General features: G+C 45.3%; 2 protein-coding genes across 5 annotated transcripts in view; one reads left to right on the forward strand and one right to left on the reverse strand.

The window, feature by feature from the left end:
* Positions 1–5842, forward strand: part of ZNRF2 (zinc and ring finger 2) — a 102434-nt gene extending 96592 nt beyond the window's left edge. The window contains exon 5 of the mRNA XM_054019783.1: positions 5797–5842. The gene's annotated coding sequence lies outside the window, so the exon portion shown is untranslated. The remainder of the gene's footprint in view (positions 1–5796) is intronic.
* The window catches only part of NOD1 (nucleotide binding oligomerization domain containing 1), a 59648-nt gene continuing 38934 nt past the window's right edge, over positions 851–21564 (reverse strand). For 3 of the 4 annotated variants that reach the window (XM_054019778.1, XM_054019777.1, XM_054019780.1), the window contains 8 exons: positions 19235–19318; positions 17868–17951; positions 16844–16927; positions 15587–15670; positions 9145–9228; positions 8145–8228; positions 6274–6357; positions 851–4351 (listed from right to left, as the gene is read on the reverse strand). In XM_054019778.1, coding sequence (XP_053875753.1) covers positions 4279–4351; positions 6274–6357; positions 8145–8228; positions 9145–9228; positions 15587–15670; positions 16844–16927; positions 17868–17951; positions 19235–19318 — 661 coding nt within the window. In that variant the 3' untranslated portion in view covers positions 851–4278. The remainder of the gene's footprint in view (positions 4352–6273; positions 6358–8144; positions 8229–9144; positions 9229–15586; positions 15671–16843; positions 16928–17867; positions 17952–19234; positions 19319–21564) is intronic. The other variant, XM_054019779.1, reaches the window with a different exon arrangement.

A 21564-nucleotide genomic window follows, 5' to 3' on the forward strand; every position in this document is an offset into this window, starting at 1 on the left:
GGAGCAGAATCAAACTGTTAAAGATCCACATCAGTTTCACTCATACTAGTGAAGTGGTGTGTCCTGGAGCACAGAGGCAATGCTCTGGGCGTAATATACACTGGCTTTTAGAGCAACTGGAAACTCCGTGGGGTTTCTCATCCCTTGCATTGTCCTTCTAGTAGCAACTATCAACATGGAGAGTGTCTACTGGACACTGTAAGGCCTGATCAATGCTGCAGTTCACACATCCTGATCGTATATTAAGAACCAACTCTTAAATGCTTGTTTAAAAACAGTTTCTGGGTGATACTTACATCAGCTTGTTCATGATATTAAAACAGGCTTTAAACATTCTCTCCAACCACAGGGTTAGGACTGAATGTGCAGAAGTGAGAGACTGAGTTGAACCAGGTTGTTCCAAAGGCCAGTGCGTTAGAAACTCACATCCCAGCTTTGTACAAAGACTAACAAACGTGCGAGGCCCGTGCCAGCCAAGTACAAATGACACTTTCCTGAGCCAGTGGGGAGTCCACCCCTGGGACGAAGGGAAGCACAGAGCGATTGCTAGGGTCATCTCATGACCAGGACTCCACAGGCAAAGCGCTAACAGTGCAGTCTGAGCTGCTCTGCCCATACCCTCTGCCTGGCTAGTATTGCCCCTGGTTTGGCTAGCTGTAGGACCCCTCCAGGAGGGCTAATTGTGCACCCATTGAGCAGCTGCAACTGCTCTTCCCACCAGCTGAAGAATTTTCATTAATAGCGTTCTGTAGCCTGAGCTATGCTGTCTCAGCCCGGGCTGAATTTACCCCGTGTCTCCCTGGCAGGACTGAAATAAACCCCAATGAATCACAGGAGCAGGCTAGAGAAGTCTGAAAAAGCCGTTTATTAACAAAGGGATGAAAAAATACATGGTTCTGTAGAAAGAACTTTCAGTAAATTAATTCCAAGTTTAAAAATATGTATTTAATTACAATCTGTGTCTTTCTCAGAGACCTGAATTCTGGTAAACAAGGCCCCCTTTGTAGGTGGCCAAGCTATAGCTTGGGAGCTCACTACAAACAGCCCATTAAGTTTCTATGAAGAAAAAAGTGCAGCCCAAAGCTCTGTGCCAGGAAATTCAAGCTTCTCCACGCACGACAGCCACGTTCTCCCTAAGCTGAAGCTATGAAGTAATGCGGGAAGTAAATCGCTGTCACGGTTTCACTTGGAACAGAAATCTGCTACGGCTTCAGTATCAACACTACAGCCTGCCCTCTTCCCACAGCCAAGGTGCAGTCCTCTGAGCTCTCTGTATATGGATCCTCCTTTGATGCTAATGAGTAGTTGGACAGGAGTGTTTAACAGGCCCAGTCTACAGCATGTGATTTAACACAAGCCCCGTTCCTGCAGGCATTTCCTGCCACATCCAGCACTTGCTTCCCTGAGCAGTTCAGCAAACACTAGGCCCCACCGTAAGTGCTTGCAACATCAGACCCATGCTTTGTAACAGGTATGCATGTAACAGGGTATGCACTAGCACTAGTGTCAAACCCAGTGCAGAAGAAGCCCCAAACGAGCATACTAAATTCATGGACATTCTGTATTTTCACATCAGTAACTGGTCAGCAAAAGGAGGACAAGGCTTGGAACATGAAAATGCATTTTTCCCTCACTGATGCTCTAGGGTTTAATTCTGCTATCAACACCTCCTGGGACGTGCTGAGCACAGTAGGAACTAAGGGGACTCGCCCTTTTTTGGTGGTGGTTGTATCTGCCACCTGGAGAGAGACTGGGAAGACCTTAGTGCGACTTACGCTACGTCTACACTGCACCCTTACAACGGCGCAGCTGTGTCCCTAACACTGTGCCCTTGTAGCTGCTCTCTGTGGCCAAGAGAGAGCTCTCCTAATGACAAAATAAAACCACCTCTAACGAGGGGCGGTAGCTTCATCAGCGGGAGAGTCTCCTGCTGACAAAGCGGTGTCCACACGGGTGCTTTTTGTCGTTAAAACTTTTGTCATTCAAGGCGGTGTTTTTTTCACACCCCGAACAACAAAAGTTTTAATGGAAGTGCCAATGTAGACATAGCCTAAGAGAAAAGTGGTTTTTTTCCCCCTAAAAATAGCCTTTAACAGAGTTTTATTTATTTTGTGTTGGCAGATGTTTTTACAGCTGAAATATACTGCATGTCTAAGTGTGCACCTCTCTGCTTCAGTAACCAGTGGCCCAGATGCATGAATCATTCCAGTTAGCTGATTTCTCTAGGAAGACATGGAAATGTCACTTCACTCAGTGGGCAGAGAGCCACCAAATTGACATAACAGCCAGTGAGAAAAGCCCACTGAAAATAAATGCTAATATTTTTCTTTACAGTGTTTGAAAGTGTGTTTTGGGGAAAAAGGGAATAAATGGGGGTGGGAAAGAGGAGGGTGCTACGACCAGAAAGAGGTGGGTGTGGATTTAAAAATAGAAAGAAAACCTTTTAATATTTTTACTTTGTGGAGATCTAAGATTGTTTTTACTAGAAACTACACCACAGCTTGTTTCCTTCCTTCATCCCACCCAGCTTCATGGGCAAGTTAGTAAATGGAGAATCCAACACACCTGTAGGTAATGTGGCTTTTTTTTTTTTTAATCTATTGATGAATGAAAATTTATTTAACTAAAGGAAAATTAAGGACCATTGACTAAGCTTTTGCACAGTGTCTAATACTTCTGGGTGCTTCAATGCTTGAGATGTATTAAAAAGGACATGATTTTCATAAAGTACTGCCCACCTGGCCTCTGAGAATCAGGCTTCTTTAAGGCATCTCAGGTTGGCTCCCAAAATCCCTAGTTCCTACTGAAAACCATTTTGCTTCTCACTAGGCTAGCTCAAGATTGGAACGACAAGCCACAATCTCCCTCCATCTCCTACCACCACTCTCAATGTTTCTATTAATTCAGGTAGGACTGGCAGGGACGTCTTACATTTGCTAACGGTTTTTAGCACTTCCCTGTTGGTGGGAAAGAGATTTCTGCTCCACTCAATTAGTTTTTCAGTTCTACTTTCTCCATGCTGGAGCTCTTTGCTGGTGGTGCGCAGCTAGCAGCAGCGTGTCAGAGTCCAAGGCCAGAAGGGACAATTGTGATCATCTAGTCTGGGGGTTCTCAAACTTTTGTACTGGTGACCCCTTTCACACAGCAAGCCTCTGAGTGCGACCCTCCCCCCTTAGATATATTAAAGTGTTTTAAATTTATATTTCACACTATTCTAAATGCTGGAGGTGAAGCAGGGTTTGGGGGTTGAGGTTGACAGTTTGTGACCCCTTGAGGGGTCATGACCCCCAGTTTGAGAATCTCTGATCTAGTCTGACCTCCAGTACAACCCAGGCCCTCGAACTTCCCCCACTATAATTCCTAGAGCAGATCTTTCAGAAAACTATCCAACCTTGATTTAAAAATCATCAGTGATAGAGAATCCATGCTGGCCCTGTGTAAATGGTTCCAATGGCTAACTAGTCTCATAAAAAATTTATACTGTGTAAGTCCAGTCTAAATTTGTCTAGTATCTGAAGCTAGAGGCCCCTTCTTCAGGTTTATCTCCAAAATCCCCCAAAACGGAACACTGTACTTACAGGGGCTGTCTCGATACAGATCACACAACTTTCTAACAACATGGAGGAGTGTTGCGGAATATCTGGGGGCAGTGGTGTGAATTTGCTCTACTAAGGAGTATTAACAATAGCCAAAGCCTAAAGTCCAAGATCCTGCTTTTCAGGAGTGCTGAGCGCCCACACCTCCATTGACAGTTGATGGGAAAATTAGACCTCAGGTACCAGGCAGGAACGAGTATGGGTGCTGAAGGCACCCGCAGAAAATACTTTGCAGGGCTGGTTTACAGTTCTGCTCAGGATTTCCAAATGCTCACAAGCTTTTCCTCAGTCCATGGGGGATAGTGCTGTGAGCTTGTGGCTCTTCCATAAGATCTTGCACCCTTAATTGTACACATAAACAAGCTATACAGAGACTTATTTACATAATCCATAGACCTGCCGGGGGTTTGGTTTGATGACACAGACATAGCACTTTTGTACGGTGCTTAGACGATTTAATGTAGTTCTCTAAGGCACCATCCCACTCAGCAAAAGTGTGGAGTAACAACACAGGCACCTTGGTGGAGGGGGGAAGGGTAGAGTGTTCTGAAAAAGCCACTTAATCAGACTCTTACATGCTGTGACGTCCCCAGTGCAGATGGATGCCTTGGTAACCCTGCAGTCTCCAAGTGCTGGAACAGTACTTGTAATACTGAGCTTGTCCAAACTGGAAAGAACACACTCAAAAGCAAATAATCCGCTCTTCATTTGCAAAGGCTTTGGCCTCTTCTTGGTTGATCAGGTTCCCATTTAAGCTAACGGGGAAGGAGAGGAAACAAAAATGAAGAATTTTTGCTTATTTTGCATTTTTTGGTAATTTCATGTCTTCTGCTTTTTTAAGCTTTTGGAGTGACAATCAAAGTTTCCTAGACCTCTGTGTGCTACTCACTGGGCACAAACCCCAAATGGGGCTCCCCCCCCAACTAGGTCACACTGTAGTTCTGATGAGACACGGGGGGCAAGATTTTTCAAAAAGTGGTGCCTAAATTAGTTTCTCTCTAGGCACTCTAATGTGCTGAGCACCCAACAGCTCCCACGTAAGTGAATCAGAGCTGGTTGGGTGCTTGGTGCTCTTGAGAACCCAAGCCCCTTATAATAGATGTCGAAGGCTAACTTTAGGGGGCCAGCATTAGATGTTTTAGCTTTATGCTAGTCAAGGTGACTCTGCAGTTGGAGTAAGACAATCCCCTACTGCTTTGAACTGCCCAGAAGGTGAACAGTATGTTTGATTATATTACAGCAGTATGAAAAGAGGGATCCAGCCGACTAAGGTTCCCCAGGTGCGGGAATCTTGTGTAACCAGATGAATAGAGACTTATTCACACTTTCGCCCTCATTATTCCTTCTCCTCCTGAGCAGGGCAAAATATACTAAGGGCAACTTAATTTGCTGAGATGTTTCCTTTAGTATTTTTTTTATTAGTGATATTGCTTTAGGTCAACATTTTCAATTGCTGCTGCCTAAAGTTATGCCCCTGTACATAAATAGCCTGGTTTTCAGAAGGGCTGAGCACTCAATCCTACCACTGCTCAGCACCTCTGAGAAACAAACCACTTTTATTTAGAAACCTAAATACAGACTTGGGAACCTTCCTGTGGTTTGAAAATATTAGAGGGGGTGGGTGGGTGACTGCAGCTCTGTAACAGAAAACCTCCCCCATGCCTGCTGCAGTGGAACACAGGTGGTGACTGACAAGCTTTCAAAGCAGGAACATCGTGGCCTGGCACTTAAGAAAAATACATTTTGTTTAAAAAAAAAAAAAAAAAAAATCTATGTTGTACCCAATCAGGGCCTGAACGCAGTAGCGCTAAAAATAGCCCAATTCTACTGGCTATTCCACTCCTAGGAGCTGGCAGAAGGAACTGTCTTTGGCTTTGTGTGTCAAAACACAAGTGGCTTGTGATGCCTACCTAATCTAAAACAAGCAAATCTTGCAAAAAGTTAATCTCCTTGTAGCTTAGCACCTTGACTGTGCATGGAGCGCTGTCTGAAAAAAGAAAATCAAAGCACAAATTCTGTGAACCAAATTATTAATGTTAATTAAATGCAGCCATCACCTGCTTGTCTGGCTTTGGCTCGTTGGTAGCAGAAACATGATGAGAAGAAAGCTTGAAAATAATACTCCGATCAAACAGAACTCAGGCTACAAAATTAGGCCGTAATTCATGAAACACTTATGCATATGCTTTGCTTTCTCCAGGAAAGCGATCAGATTGAAGCCAAAGGGACTGCTCACGTGAGCAAAGCAGAGTGGAAGTGGTGGAAGGAGCGGGTCCTTCAAAATCTGAATCCCACAGGCTGGAGATACAACATCCCCTCCTAAAATTTGCTCTAAACCAGCGGTTCTCAACCAGGAGTCCGGGGCTCACTGGGGCGAAGGGCAGAAAGCACAAGCAACTTTGCTTCGCGGGACCCCGGGCAATTGCCCTGCTATCTACCCCGTAATGCCAGCCTTGGCTTTTAATCTACTGGATATGCAGAAAAACAGTTGTGGCACAAGTGGGCCGTGGAATTTTTATAGCATTTGGTTGGGGTTGGGGGGGGGAGAGGGAGGCGCCTCAGAAAGAAAAAGGTCGAGACCCCCTGCTCTAAATTCTGATTTACTGCAAGAGTCACATGGTCAAAGCATTTGAAAGGAAAGTGTTACAAAGCAACCCTCCAAAAAGTGGGATCTTACCAGATTTCTTTAATGGTTGTGTTCGCCTGGAGAGCTTCGCTGAGGTATTTGGCCCCTTTGGCTGTAATCTGATTCTGTATAAGCCTAAAAATAAAGCACCATGTCAAACAAACTGTTTAGCTCTGACTTGTAGCATCCCCTCTCTTGCACACTTGGGATATTTGATGCAGAAATCAACAGTGGGAGGTAAGCTCTGCTTGATACTGATGAGCAGGGTTAACTGTTTGCCAAGAAGAGGTAGTTTCTGATTACCATCTGCATGGAATGCATGCCAGCATCAGACAATCTCCCCACAGCTGTGCTACTACCAGCAAAACCAAGAGTCTTAGAGCCTCTTGATTTTAAAGTGTTTGCATGTGTGTTTCAGGGTTAGTGAGCTGAATTATGCAATTGATGATACATCTGCTGTCTGGTAAGTGGGAGCTGATTACTATCAGTGTGGAATTATGAACACTGGATCTGTTGATACATTAAAAGTTCTTTACTCTGTTGCTTTAGTCCATCATAATTATATTTTCTACTTAACAAGGACTCTTCATGGAGTAGCAGACCAATTCTGTACATAAATCCTGGGGCAGGCAGGGTGTTTTAGTGCTCACTATTTGCCATGTGAGCAATCCAAATGAAATTCTAAATGATAGTCTCTTGAGTATCAGGCCAGCAAGGATTGGGATCTCTTTGGAGACACTGCACCAAACAGCCCTAGTGTCAGCAAATGCAACTCCCAATGAAGTCAACAGGAGTTGCCACTGCTTATGCCAGGGATGAAATAAGGTCAATATATTCCACCTCATGTGGGCCAGGGGGGGAAAGTGTGCACCACGTATTGTTCACAGGTGACCCTTCCAGTAAATTAGTTATGAGCTACAGGTATTAATTCTAAATGGAGTTCTGTCTAGTCTATGGTTTTATTATGAAGAAATATAGCTGCAGTAATATATAGGTAAGATGATCACTCACTAGACATAAACCACACCTGATATAAGAGTTGAAACTGAAAGATACAAAAGACATAAGAATAGAAACGGAGACAGCCTGGGATCCTCATTAACTGCTCTAGAGTAGAACTGTTGTCTCCAATTAAAAAACTACCCCCTGCTGAAATATTGTAAAAATACTCAGCCGAGGTGACCGCCACCCCACCTTGTAGCTTGTCATGATATGCCACACACTCTATAAGCTCCTGGGATTGGCTGAGATTCAGGACTCAGCTAGAAAAACAAATTAATTCTCAAAAATCTCTCTCAGTGGGGAGAAAAGGAAGAATTGCCTTGAAGAACTTTCTGAACTTGGCCAACAAATTGAAAGGTTGAGTGTTTTCAGCTACTGGAAGAATAGTTGGCTCAGTCTCAAGTACAAATATCTACCCTGGTCAATTTGCCATTTCAAAGCATCAGGTAGCTTAACCAAGAAAGCCAGGATATAAACTTGTCCACTGGCAGCAGCACCCATGCTTTACTGAGCCACTGGGCCAGCTCTGGCCCAAAGGGTGCTGTGCTCCCACTATTTTAAGGCAGATTTATAATAAACTATGGCCAAAATGTTCAAATGTAGTTGCTTAAAAGCTAAGCACCCTAAATCAAGGTCCCTTTTTGCTTTCAGAGGTGCTTATTGCCCGGAGCGTCCACTCTTTGCAATAGGTGCTCAGAATGTTTACTGAGGCATCTAAAGGCAGATTCAGGTGCCCAACTTTATGCAAGTTTTTTCAAAAGTTTAAAACAAAAAAAGCAAAGCAGAAGCTCGTTTCACTTGTCCCGACCACGTCCAGGCATTGCAGAGATGGCTCGCTGGGACCTGCATAGACTTGGAAGTTGAAGATTTTATGTGGTGGCTGACAAAGAGCCACGCTTGTCTAAATGTAATTAACTCACCATAAATGCGCTAGCTTCTTGTTGACTCTCAGCATCTCTGCAAAGCTCTCTGCAGCGTCGTCATCTATCGCATTTTTAGTCAACCTAATTAGACAGAGTGTTTGTTCAGAAACTCTCTTTCACATTTTGACATTTGCTACTCAATTATTTAAGTGCTGGCAGTGCACTCAGCTTTGGACAAGCCACAAACAGTTCCTGTCCTGAGCAGCTTCCGAAGACTGGACACAAAACCCCCCTAGACAGAAGGTAGGAGCAGCAAAGAGACTGCCTACTTGATTTTTATTAACAATGGGGTGGTGACACGGGTTAGGTGTGGGCCTTGCAGAATGGGCCAGGGATGTGTATGAGAGGGTAGATACAATGCACTGGAAGACACGGACAGGTCCAGACATGGGAGTAGCATTGGAGAAGCCATGAAGGCTGTGGGAACAAACAAACAAAAAAAAACTTGTCTCACATAACAAAAGTGATAGGAGACGAGACTCAAGTCTACACTTAAAAAGCTGCAATGGCACAGCTGCACTGCTGTAGCACTCCACTGAAGACACTATTATGCCAGCAGGAGGGCAGTTAATCCACCACCATGAGAGGCGGTAGCTATGTCAACATAAGAAGCCCTCCCGTCAACACAGCGCTACCTGCACTTGGGGTTAGGTTGGTGTAACGATATTGCTCGGGTGGGTGAGCAACGCAGTTATACTGATGAAAGTTTGAAGTGTAGACCTAGCCTAAAGATACGTCTATACTTCAAGCTGGGGGTGTGATTCCCAGCTCGAGGAGACATTCCTGCACTGGTTAGATAAGAGCTAACACTCCAACGCAGCTCTGGAAAAGACCTGTCATAAAGAACACATAATCGTCCTTTACCTTCACACCCATTCTAAAGTGAAATGTTTACTTTCTCATTGGGAAATAATGATAAGTTGCAGCTTTCCTTTGCAACCCATTAACAATGAGTAAGAGGGCAGATATTTCCATAGAATGAACGGATACTGATTACCAAAATATTTTCACGGTGTTGTTGTGCTTCAAAGCTTCGGCAATGCTTTTGCCTCCCTCTGGCGTGATGCCATTGAATGCAAGACTGGGAAATGAGAGAGGAATATATAAAAATAGCCAACATCTCCATTTTACAAAAAGCCTGAATTGTCTTTTAATCAATCCTAATACATAGCATAGAGAGAGTGATTTACATGTTCAAAAGGCTCCACAAACTGTAACTAATTAAGATTTTACAAGCGGAAGCATTTTAACTACATGCTTCTGTTACTGTCGTACAGTCTGGGTCCAGCTCTGCCCTCAGTTACACAGGTCACAAGGTTTGGCATCAGAGAGTTGTACTTATGAGACTGACAGCAGAATTGTGACTGGTGGCTTTGAGTGCCAGGGCGGAAAATGTTTTTGGCACCAGTGCCATCCCCACCAGTAGCTAATCCAAAAAAAAAAACCCAAACCACCAGGGACCCAGCCAGCCATAAAGCTGCAAGTCTGTCACGGATTCCATGACTTTCCAGGACCTCCAGGACTTCTGCAGCAGCTGGTACATCTGGCCTGGGGCCACCTGAGCAGTTCGGGCAGCCCCTGGGCCAGCTGCACCGGCCACTGCTGGGGCAGTCTCCGGCCACACCGCTCGCCTCTCCCAGCACCAGTGAGGGTCCTGAGCCACGCGCCACCACTTCCCCAGCTGCAGCATGGGTCCCAGGCCACATGCCACCCTCTCCTCCCCCAGCACCCAAGACGCCCTCCCACCCCAGAGCACCTGCAGTGCCCCCAGGCCGTCCAATACCCCAGAGCCCTCAAGATTTAGTCGGGTATATAGTACAGGTCATGGACAGGTCACGAGCCGTGAATTTTTGTTTACTGCCCGTGACCTGTCCATGACTTTTACTAAAAATACCCATGACTAAAACGTAGCCTTAATTATACATTCACACAGTTTTCAGTGCAGACTATAGGGTTTTTAAATCTTTCCCTCTATCTTCAGCTAGACATTGATAAGAGGATCTGCCTAATACTAAGCTCCAAGTTTCAGGTCTTTAAAAAGCAGCTTTTCTAAGTCCCTCTAGAAGCCAAACATGAGCTGGCAGTATTGCAGAGATGACTAGTGAGATTAGGCCTTGTGCTAGCTAGCTGCCCAGGACTGGGAAACCACTTACCGTATATACTCGATCATAAGCCGGTTCGTTCATAAGCTGACCCCCCCAAGACGGATAAGTAAAAATGGAAAAAATTTTCTGACCCATTTATAAGCCAACCCTATAATTCAGGGGTCAGCAAACTTTGGCTCCCGGGCCATCAGGATAAGCCGCTGGTGGACCGAGATGGTTTGTTTACCTCGAGCATCCGCAGGCACGGAGGTAAACATAAGTAAACAAAGTTTCCCGGCACGCCAGTTGCTTACCCTGACGGGCTGGGACAGCAACTGGTGGGGAAATGTTTTTTTGGGGGGAGAAGCTGGGAGTCAGGTGAGTAACCCCTGGGACCACCCCCCACGTGACCCCACCCTTGGCCCGGGACCCCCACACTCTCCCCATCCCATCCCTGCCCACCTTATCTGGGGATGACCAGAGGAGGATGTCTCTGACCTGGCTGGAGCTGCTCTGGCAGGCTGGGCAGCATGGCCGCAGCTTGTTCCGGCGGGCCAGACCGGGCGCTGTGGCCGCAGCATGTTCCAGCGAGCTGGGCCGAGCCACAGTCACAGTGTGCTCCAGTGCCCGGGTGGCATGGCCATAGCCTGCTCTGGGGGGCGGGGCCGAGCGGCACGGCTGCAGCCTGCCAGCCCCAGAGCTACAGCTGCTTCGGAGGCTGGGGGGAGAGCAGCATGGGCAGAAGCGGAGAGACGCTGGCCCCGCCTCCCCCCTTCTGGCTCTGCTGGCTGTGCTGTCTCTCCTTGCTCCCGCTGTTGGGGGAAGGGTTGTGTCCCACCTCTCCCTGTCTGTACCTGTTTATAAGCCGACCCCCTTCTCTGGTGCTTCCCTTTTTTTACTAAAAAATTCAGCTTATGAACGAGTGTATACGGTAATTCTCATACGAGTGGTCAAAATAGGGCAGTTGGGGGATGTAAGTGCACAAAGGCTTTGTGTTTGCCTGCTGCACAGGAGTGAATTTCACCCACTATTTTCATTGGATACCAATGAAGCCCAAATTCAAATCAGTCACCCGTATACATTTTACATCAGATATAGTAAACTGAATTCATACAGTTAACACAGTGGGGGGGCGGGGGTGATTCTTGGAGCGGAGAACCAGGAGAATTTACTAACTACCCACATTTCCAACTGATCCTCCACAACTTATTCCTTGGATACAAACACAACCATCGGCACAGACTAATGTGCCTGGGGGGTGCTCCCCCCATCCCCATCCCCACTCTGTCCCTTCTGCCAAGGCCCCACCCCCATCTTGCCTCTTCCTTCCCCCTCCCTGAAGCACGCCCTGCCCTTGCTCCTCCCCCTTCTCACCCCTCAGCACTTCCTGCAGGCTGTGGAACAGCTGATCGCAGTGAGCGGGAGGCACTGGAAGGGAGGGAGGCGCTGATCGGCAGGGCCACCAGCAGGCAGGAGATGCTGGGGGAGGGGGGAAGAGGCGGCGCTGATAGGAGGGCTGCCAGTGAGTGCTTTGCACCCATCATTTTTTTCCATGGGTGCTCCAGCCCTGGCTGCACATGGGCATAGAGGGGAAGGACACCACCATGCAAAGTCAGACCTTCCATTGATTCCTAATTGCCAGCAACCAAGACTCTGAACTAGCCACGAGCATGCTCGGCTCTGACACTCAATGAAATGAAAGGACAAGCCTGGGAGAACAAATACAAGACCATATTACTTTACACAGCATTTAGGGCCTGAGCCAAAGTCCTCTGAAATCAACGGGAGTCTTTCCATGGATGTACTGGGCTTTGGACCAGGCCCATGGACAACCTATGCAATTTGTTCCTGTACGGGCACAAGCTAAGCTCTATAAGGCAGGCTTAAACTTATACAAGAGGAGCCACACACAGAAGTGTCACTGGTTGATTTTCTTCTTATTGGGTACAGAGCTTGCCAAGTCTATTTGCAGAAGCTTCATCAGCCAAGCGCCAGAGGCTTCTGATCACCATCAAATCTGGTCAGAGGGTAGTTGTCAGCGATGTGTGACATTGTGTGCATGGGCCACAACCACATGTGGGACCCCCTGGTTAACCCTACGTGTAAAGGCTGGGTGCAAACTGACCCTTGACTGTTCAAAACAGGTTCAAAAGGGTCCATGAACGGTGTGACAAGTCAAAGCCAGGGACGTGCATGGATGGGTCAGTTATAAGAATCGCTGATGATGCTGCATTTGGCTGATGACAATCCGTCGACACTTATCTCCAGTACTCTCAGGGCTAGCCCGACGGCTCAAACATTGGGGGGAGGCATTACATCAGGAATGTCAGCTGGCAAATGACTGAGGGCACGTCTTCACTACCCGCCGGATCGGCGGGTAGCAATCAATCTATTGGGGATCGACTTATCGTGTCTAGTGAAGACGCGATAAAATCGATCCCCGATGGCTCTGCCGTCGACTCCGGAAATCCACCGCGGCAAGAGGCAGAAACGGAGTTGACGGCAGCGCAGCAGCGGTCGACTCGCCGCCGTCCTCACAGCCAGGTAAGTCAACCTAAAATACGCAACTTCAGCTACGCTATTCACCTAGCTGAAGTTGCGTATCTTAGGTCGACCCCCCCCCCCCCCGCCATAGTGTAGACCTAGCCTGAGATTCAATCCTACAAAGGACCTTGAACGCAGTTCACTGGTTGGATCATCAATTTCCCTGGTATGAACCAGATAAGTGGAGCAGTTTAACTAAACCAACGTAAGTTAGACCAGTGTAACTTCTGTGTGTAGACAAACCCTGAAGCAGCAATTATTGGTTGCTGCCAGAGGCAGGATTCCAAACTAAAGGTCTGGCCTGATAAGGTGATTCTTATGTTCCAATGATGTGCAAGCAAGCACACTTCTTCATTAAAGTCCATGATGATTAGTGGTTAGTCTAGTTAAGAGCCTGAAGTGTGAAAGGGGCCGAGCACCTGGAATTCCGACTGATCACAGTGGAAACTGCAGATACTCAGCAGCTGTGATGACTGGACCTAAGTAAAAGGATGACTTGCTAAAAGATTGAAATTATTTTAGGGCTATCTTCATCCACCCTTAAACTTTGAATAAACCCACCATTGACACTAATGAGTATTCAACAGATGAAACAAGATTAAAGTATTCTAGGTTCAGAATGTAAATTCTTAATTTAAGAACTGTAAATTAAGAATGATTATATAGCGAGCATATTGATCAAATTTGTAAATGACGCAAAGCTAAGGGGGAGTTGCCAAAACATTGGAGGATAGAGCTAGAATTCAGAGGGATCTTGATAAATTGGAGAACTAGACTATAGACAACAAGTTAAAATTCAACAAAGACGAACATAAGGTGCTACACTTAGGGAAGAAAAACCAAAAGCACAAATACAGAACGGGGGATAACTAGCTTGGCAGCAGCATTACTGAGAAGGATCTGGGAGTTGTGGTGGATCACAACCTCGACATGAGTCAGCAGTGCAAAAAACGCAAATGCAATTTTAGACTACATTAACAGAGGCATAGCATACAAGTCATAGCAGGTGATAGTACTACTCTACTCAGGGCTGGTTAGGCCTCAGCTGGAGTACTGTGTCCGATTTTGGTCACCAATGTATAGAAAGGATGTAGAGAAACTGGAAAGGATCCAGAGGCAAGCGACAAAGATGATCAAAGGGATGGAATGCAAGCCATATGAGCAAAGGCTGAAGGAACTGGATATGTTTAGTTTGGAAAAGAGGAGATTAAAGGATGACAGGATAGCGGTCTTCAAATACTTGAAAGATGGAGAAAAGTAGTTCTCTCTTGCCACAGAGGGCAGGACATGGGGCAATGGGTTCAAACTACAGCATAGCAGATTTGGATTAAATCTCAGGAAAAACTTCCTAACTGTAAGAACAGCAGGACAATGGAACAGACTGCCTCGGGAGGTTATGGAAGTTCCTTCACTGAAGGTTTTCAAAAGGAGGCTGGATTACCATCTGTCTTGGATGGTTTAGACACAACAAATCCTGCATCTTGGCAGGAGATTAGACTAAATGAGCCTTGTGGTCCCCTCTAACCCTATGGTTCTAAGAATGAGGCAGGTGCAATGGCAGAATCCATACTGCACATGCACACACAATGACTGGAGCTTGCCAGTGCACATCATCATTTTTGCTTCTGTAAGCACTAAATTCATGAACAAATTTGTTCCAGAGCAAGAGTGCCAGGCAAGCATAACCCAGCTTAATGCTGGCTCAAGGTGTATCACACTTGAGATAAGACTTCTAGAGGAATTCTGCAGTGAGGAGAAGGTGGCTCTCTTAGGTAGCTTTTATATTTGAACAAAAATCTAGGTCACTGCAGCTGTTCATCATTTCGTTTTGTTTCAGGCAGTCATCTGCCCAGAGAAAACAGGGCAGACCTCTAGCTATGAAATCACTGATAGTCTGAGACAGCAGCAGTGAGCTCTCCAGAGATCCAGAATGTCTTAACCACACTCCCTGTTTTTCTATTGAAAAAACTAGTGAAGTGCACCATCTTGTGGGGAAAGCAAGCAAGGATATTTGCTCTTTCAAGAGAGGGTCATGGAGTTTAGTGTACCTGGGAAACAAAACGAAAGTAACTGAGCCCCCCCCCCCCCCCAAAAAAAAAAAAAAAAAAGGGCAGCGGGGAGGGGAGGAGGAAAGCATGCATTGAAACTGGGAAGTGGCCATGAAAATTATTTTAAAATTCACAGCAAGAATTGAAAACATTAAAGCAAATAGGTATGAGTTGAAGTGATGAGATTTACAATTCTGGCTTCTCCTCATACCACATTGTCAACTTCAAATATTTTAGTGCTTTCAGATACTAGTTTCAAGCTTAGATACTGAACTTCATTACCAACACTGTCTCATGGATCACTATTATTTATACTGTGGTAGCCCTGTTGTGCCAACACATAACCAAGACATGATCCCTGCCCTGTAGAGTTTACAGTCGAAGGCTATGTCTACACTAGCACTTCTGTCGGTAAAACATACGTCACTCAGGGGTGTGAAAAAACACCCGCCTGACCGACATAAGTCACCCCAACAGAAACACCGGTGTGGACACTCTCCCACCAACATAGCTACCACTGCTCGTTGGGGACGGTTTAAGTATGTCAATGGGAGAGCTCTCCCATCGGCATAGAGTGGCTACACGGGAGATCTTACAGCTGATCCCAGACCTCAGGCTAGCCTCTTGTTTGACTCAGGGACCTGTTAGCCTACAGAGGAAAGGCTGCATTACCAAACGGACTTCTCACACAAAGCCTCTCCAAATCAGCTCTGATTTCAAAGTCCGTTAGAAAGGCAGGTGTTCTGTAAAGCCGATTTATTACCTCACATTCGTTAAGGTGGGGTGATTCCTCAGCGCCTCAGCAAATGCCTTCGCTCCTTCATCTCCAACCTGGTTACCCCACATCCTGGCAAGGAAAGAAAACAGAGAGAAATAAGGAATAAGGATCTAGTGCCACCCTTATCACATTTCCCCCCTCCCCAGTGACCTTGTACTACTGACCAGGGTTCCAAGCCCATGAGGGACTCAGCCCCCTTCACTCCCATTGATCCTTGTAGGTTCCATTCCCAACCGCTTGCAGGACTGAGCACTGAGGGTTCAATTCTGCTGTAAAGGCACAGCCCAGAGGGAGCACTGAGAGATAGTTTGCCTCAGTGGGAGTGTCTTTTGGACTGTGCTGGGGAGCCACCTGCAGCTACACCTCTTTAGGGGATACTTTCTCATGCACGCTGATCCTGCTCTGAGCTGGTGTGGGTGGAGGGACCATCATCCTATCTCTTCCCTGCCCCCTTTGGGGTGCTTAGCACAGTCTCTCTGTTACCCTGCATGCAGAGACTGTCACTGTACTTGGCCTTTGCCCAACCCACACAGGATATGTGTTGGGGAAGAAGCTCCTTGTGCTCACCCCAGCCCCATGCCAGTGCAAGGGCCGGGCCCCGAATGGAGGTGGATACTAAACCAGCCCCGTAGGCTCTCCGTCCTCAGTAAAATAAATGGTGTGAAAATAAAATGGTGATAATTCTCTTATCACCACACCAGGCCAGAGGAGTTGTTGGCATCTCAATAGCAGACTGCCACCAAGGCGACTAAAATCTCAGGGAACCTCTGTTGGCAGCCTGCTCTTGAGATGACAACTCCTCTCATGGCTGGGCCAAACCCCGCGGTCACAATGCCCAGAGCAGGGAGCTGGACCCAGCCCCGTGGAACAGAAGCTGCTGCAGTGGGGTGAGTGCAGAGGGGGCTCGCTCTCCATCTCCTCCCCCACTCTGGGGCCTCCCCTCCGCACCAGGCTGGGGTGGAGGGTGCTGCTGCAGGTGGTCGATGCCCCCTGGGCAGGTCAAGGAGGAGGCAGCTGTGGCAAAAGACACTGGCCTATGATTTTGGGCCCTCCATGTGAATTTAGGCCACAGGCACATGCCTAGTTTACCTATATATTAATCAGGCCCTGGGCCTCTGGAAGCTGCTATTCCTACACTCAGTAGGCCAGTTCTTCAGCTGCTGCAAACTGTCATAGCTCCTTTGCCAGCCCCAGCTGAGGTCATGTTTCGACTCCCGCCAGGCGGTAACTCATTTTACTTACCCAATGTCATACATCGTTTTGCTCTTCTGGATAGCAAGGGCAAGACATTTCCCTCCTTCAGTGGTTATCTTGTTTGCTCCTATTCTGCATAAAAATATATTCACTGTTAAGATGCAACTCTTAAAAAAAACCAACTCATCTATACATCTATATTTGAACCCCAGCTTAGACACTGACCCTAGCAGCCTAGTAGATAATGATGGAGGTCAATTACGGCTACTGCAAATTTCCATGGACTAAAATGTTGTACACATTTAAGCTTTTGGTTACAAGGTATCAGACCAAAAGTCATCATTTTAGGCTGCAAAATTTAGGCCTGAGGCTGCACAACGAGTTAGCAGCAGAGCCATGACTAGAATTCAAGAGTTCTTGGCTCCCAGTACGGTGTTCTCTCCACTAGCTCACATTGCTTCTGTTGCTTCTTTTCACTTTCTATGGTAAAAAAAAATTAAGTGACAAGTTAACGTGACTTAACCTTAGGATGAAAACTGGCATTGTGTATGGCTAGGCATTCTAACTTTGCGCAAGTTCCCTGTAAACAATGGTCATGGTTCACCATTTGACTTTTGGTAATTCCTTCATTGAAATGTAATACTGAAATACATTCCTTCCCTTTACTTATGAAAAGGTCAGGCCTACACAAACCTGAAATTAGTTACCACGAGGGAAATGTATCCTTATGCAGAGGCCCCAGCACAAGGTTTCTGAGCTTCTAAAGTTCCTCTCCAGTACTCAAAATAGGTCGTAAGTGGAGTATAGGTCTTGTGCTGACCCTTTGCATCAGGGTGAATGCGTCCCACTGTGCAAAGCAGTCTTTAGTAAAGATTAAGCATTAAAGGAATGCATGCAAAGCAGTCATTGTCAGAGTATTATAAGGAAGTACATAACTTTGAAAACCTCCTTTTGTTCAATCTGCATGTGTTTTCTTTTACTCAAGTAAGAAACTTTTCTCTTTCTCCCTTTAAAGTTGATGTACTCTAAATATGGTACCATGGAACATAATAAGGAAAAATCCTGGACATACTTAACATATGTGAGGCTTGAACATTCTTCAATGAGTCTTGCAACGTATTTGGCTCCAACATCAGTAATTTGGTTGTTGTACAAGCTTAAAGAAAAATCACATTGGTAAAAACAGATTATTTCTGCTGTTACCTGAATATATACAACCTGGATGTTTTTGATACACACAGAGTATCTTTCTTTATGAGGGTCCTGTACAAAGATTTAAATATTTCTTTTTAGTGATGAGGATAATAATTTAATAAAGAGCTATAAAATTTAAGACCAGACTGGGATTTATTTGAAGGAAGGTGTTTTTAATATATAAGAAATGTAAATGATCTCTTCCAGCAAACCCAGCTTCCATTTTTTGGTGCCAATATGAAAATACTTTTACATAAAAGTTATGAAATCAGTAACCATGCAAAATATGTGCTCATTCTTTTATTAGATTCATGAAAGCTCTCTGAAATACATCCTGTTCCTTTCATTGCAAGGTCGGATTACTGAGTAGGTACACTGGGAATAGGGCATTGGTGGGAGGAAGCAATTCTTGGGACTTAAAGATTACTTTATGAAAAGTGAATTTATGTCACTATTTAACCAAAAGTAGCGAGTAAAGGCTAACAAGCCCACCACCCCAAACTTGACAGAAAACTGATTTTCTTTTAGGTCTTTAAGGAAATCGCTGCTTCCTGCATGGGTAAGTGTGGTTATATAAAAGGATCCAGTAAACATGACCCCTTGAAAGATGACCCTTCCACTCCCCTTCTCTCTTGTAAGCTATATGTACTTTGTATAGAAGAAAGAAATAACTTAACTAGAGGTGGATAAAGACAAAGGAGGTCAGGTACTAGCTGCAAAACTGAACATACCTGATCAGCATTACAACATGAGCAAGCTTTGCCCTTTGTAGGAATCCATCCTGTGATCAAGGACAGGAGAAGAACTGCTGTATGGGGGATTGGCTGTCCCTCTCCTGCTGTGCTGTCATACGGACACCTGCATCACATCTCACTACACTAGGACATAAAACGGTGCCTTACAAAACCTGCCATGGTCAGGTTCAGTAAACCGAGCGCATGTCTACACTGCGATAAAAGACCCGTGGGCACAGTCGTGGCTGGCCTGGGTCAGCTGACTCAGGCTCCAGGGACTCAGGCTGCAGGGCTATAAAATTGCAGTATAAACATTCGAGCTCAGGTGGTGCCCTGCAACCGTAAGACAGCTGACCCGGCCAGCCCCAGGTCTTTTCCTGCAATGTAGACATACCTTAAAGGTTTCCATCCTGTCCTTGCTAGTGCTGACTATTAGCCTTGAGGGATCATTCAGGATGAAAGGGGTTGTAATGTAACATTATCTCTTGCGCTGTTCCGAACTCATACATACCCCAGGGTAGTCACAATTTTGAACTTGGAGAGCTCATCGTATAGTACTCTTACTCCATGATCTGTGATCTGATTAACACTCAGCCTAAAAGAAGAAAGAACGGAATCGATGGCTGATTAGTAAGATTATGAAGGGTTCACTGGCCACAGGATATTCTATGGCCTCCTCTTCATGGATTGCTGCAGATCTACACATCTTCCTCTGACATTTTAACAGAGCATCAGACCTTAATAGATTAAAGCCATTAACAGAAATGTGAATTCAGTTTTTAAACTTGTCCTTTAAAAAAAATAGAGCTTGCAGCTAATGCTCTGTATGCTGTACATGGAATTAAAAACAAAAAAATTCAGTAGATCAACAGACCAAAGATAGATCCCCGTTTTCCCAGTTTATTTAGTAGAGATGCTCTACTTGGCATCCCCGCAACAATACCTATCCCAGCAAAACCCAGCTCCTCAATGGGCCACCAGTCATCTAATCATCTCTGCCCACACTCAGTGAAAGGCTAGAAAACAGGCGAGTATAGAAGCATGTTCTGAAGGCCATGACATATATGCACTAGTGAACTGTGGTCAAAGCACAGAATTTCCATCCCATAGGAAATTTCTTTTTTGCCCTGTATTGGGACAAAAAGTCAAAAACACTGAATTTTTTTTCATGAAACAAAATACTCCAAAATATTTTGTTTCTGAAAAATCAGAACATTTTATTTCAAACTTTATTATTTTGTTTTTTATATTATAATTTATAATACAGGAGTTGAAGGGATAAAAATGAATAGTTTAGACATTTTTCTGTTAAATGTCATCAAAATCAACATGTTCCCGTGAAACATTTCTATTTCAAAAAATCAGCATTTTCCGACATAAACTGATCCAGTGGAAAATTTTTGACCAATGCCATTTCTGGACCAAGCTCCAATGCTAAGGATTGGTCTACACAGCTGCGCACTGCAGACCCGAGGGGTGTGAACTGTACAGCCCACTACCATGCTCTGCGGTAACTGCCCCACGCAGATCCTGCTGGCATGAATTAAAAGATAATGAAAAGCAGGTAGATTTTTGTTCACGCCAGCAGAGTCTGCACAGGGCGGTTACAGCACAACCTGTTTGCATGCTATGCAATTCACAACCCCAGAGTCCGCACTGTGCTGCCATGCAGACAAGCCCTGAGAACGCCCTGCCGCCAAGCCACTCCTGCTTATTCCAGGAAGTTGGTAGCTTGCCCACTCAGATGCATTGATTGGTAGAGGGAATCTGGCTCAACTTCTACGGATCAGAGGAGTCTGCTTCTTTTCAAATGACTCACTGTGAAATTAGGTTTGGGTTGTTATAAATGTCATTTTCTGTTCTCTAGGAATTACCAAATGGAAACAACAGTCCTCATGCCTGGATTGTAGGACTGATGAATGAAATTGTTTTTAATTGTTTACTTTATTAATGTAACTTCATAAGTAAAGTTTTACGAATGAAACAATATTCATTCATAAAACCGGTTACCCCAATAACTGGCTAATTAACAGTTAAGATGCTTGTTAAGAACCATAGCTGTTCAGTCAGCTGCCTTTGTAAGTTTCACTATCAATCCAATTCCTGCTTAAATCACTAAAATAAGACTTGCACTGTTTCAGTATTGTAACTTCTGTTCACCATTTATTACACTTGCCTACAGTGTAACTTCTGTTCACTGTTTGCCATATTGTAATTCAAACCCCATTTTAAAACGCTTAATCCCATTTTGTAAGGTATTGCTGCAACCTTCATTTTTGCAAACCCTGCTGTAATCTTATTAGTTTAGTTTAGATGTGTGAATGAGGTATGTATGGATGATGGAATCAACCTCCAGCCCCAGCCTGTCCTGATTAAACAGAGTTCAAACACCAACGGCTAAAGATGCAGACAAGAGCCCTAACAAAGTAAGAAGAATCCACCCTAAAAAGAAAAGGTACAATAAAAGGAAGATCAAAGCCCGGTCTGAGTCTGAAAGTCATGTCTGCAATTGACGGGTGATCAATCACCAAACCTGGAGGCAGCGTGACACAGCAAGACCTATAGACTCTGGATTCAAACTAAAGCTTACAAAAAGGATGGGTGAGATGGAAAACTTTGGAGGAGGGTAACATTCTGCTACCAACATGGAAGGGCATCCGTGCATGCCCAGCAGAGACCCAGCTCATCCTTGTGCCCGGCTTTCCTGGCCAGTTAGCCGCCACAAGCTACGAACCCCAGCTGCAAACTCAAGCCACAGACTCAAGCAGGACTGGTAACTATGCAGCAGCTGCAGAACATCTGATGGATGTGTGTGTGTGTGTAGGTATTAGGTATAATGTG

Source organism: Malaclemys terrapin, chromosome 2 (genome assembly GCF_027887155.1).
Source record: "Malaclemys terrapin pileata isolate rMalTer1 chromosome 2, rMalTer1.hap1, whole genome shotgun sequence".
Taxonomy (NCBI): domain Eukaryota; kingdom Metazoa; phylum Chordata; order Testudines; family Emydidae; genus Malaclemys; species Malaclemys terrapin.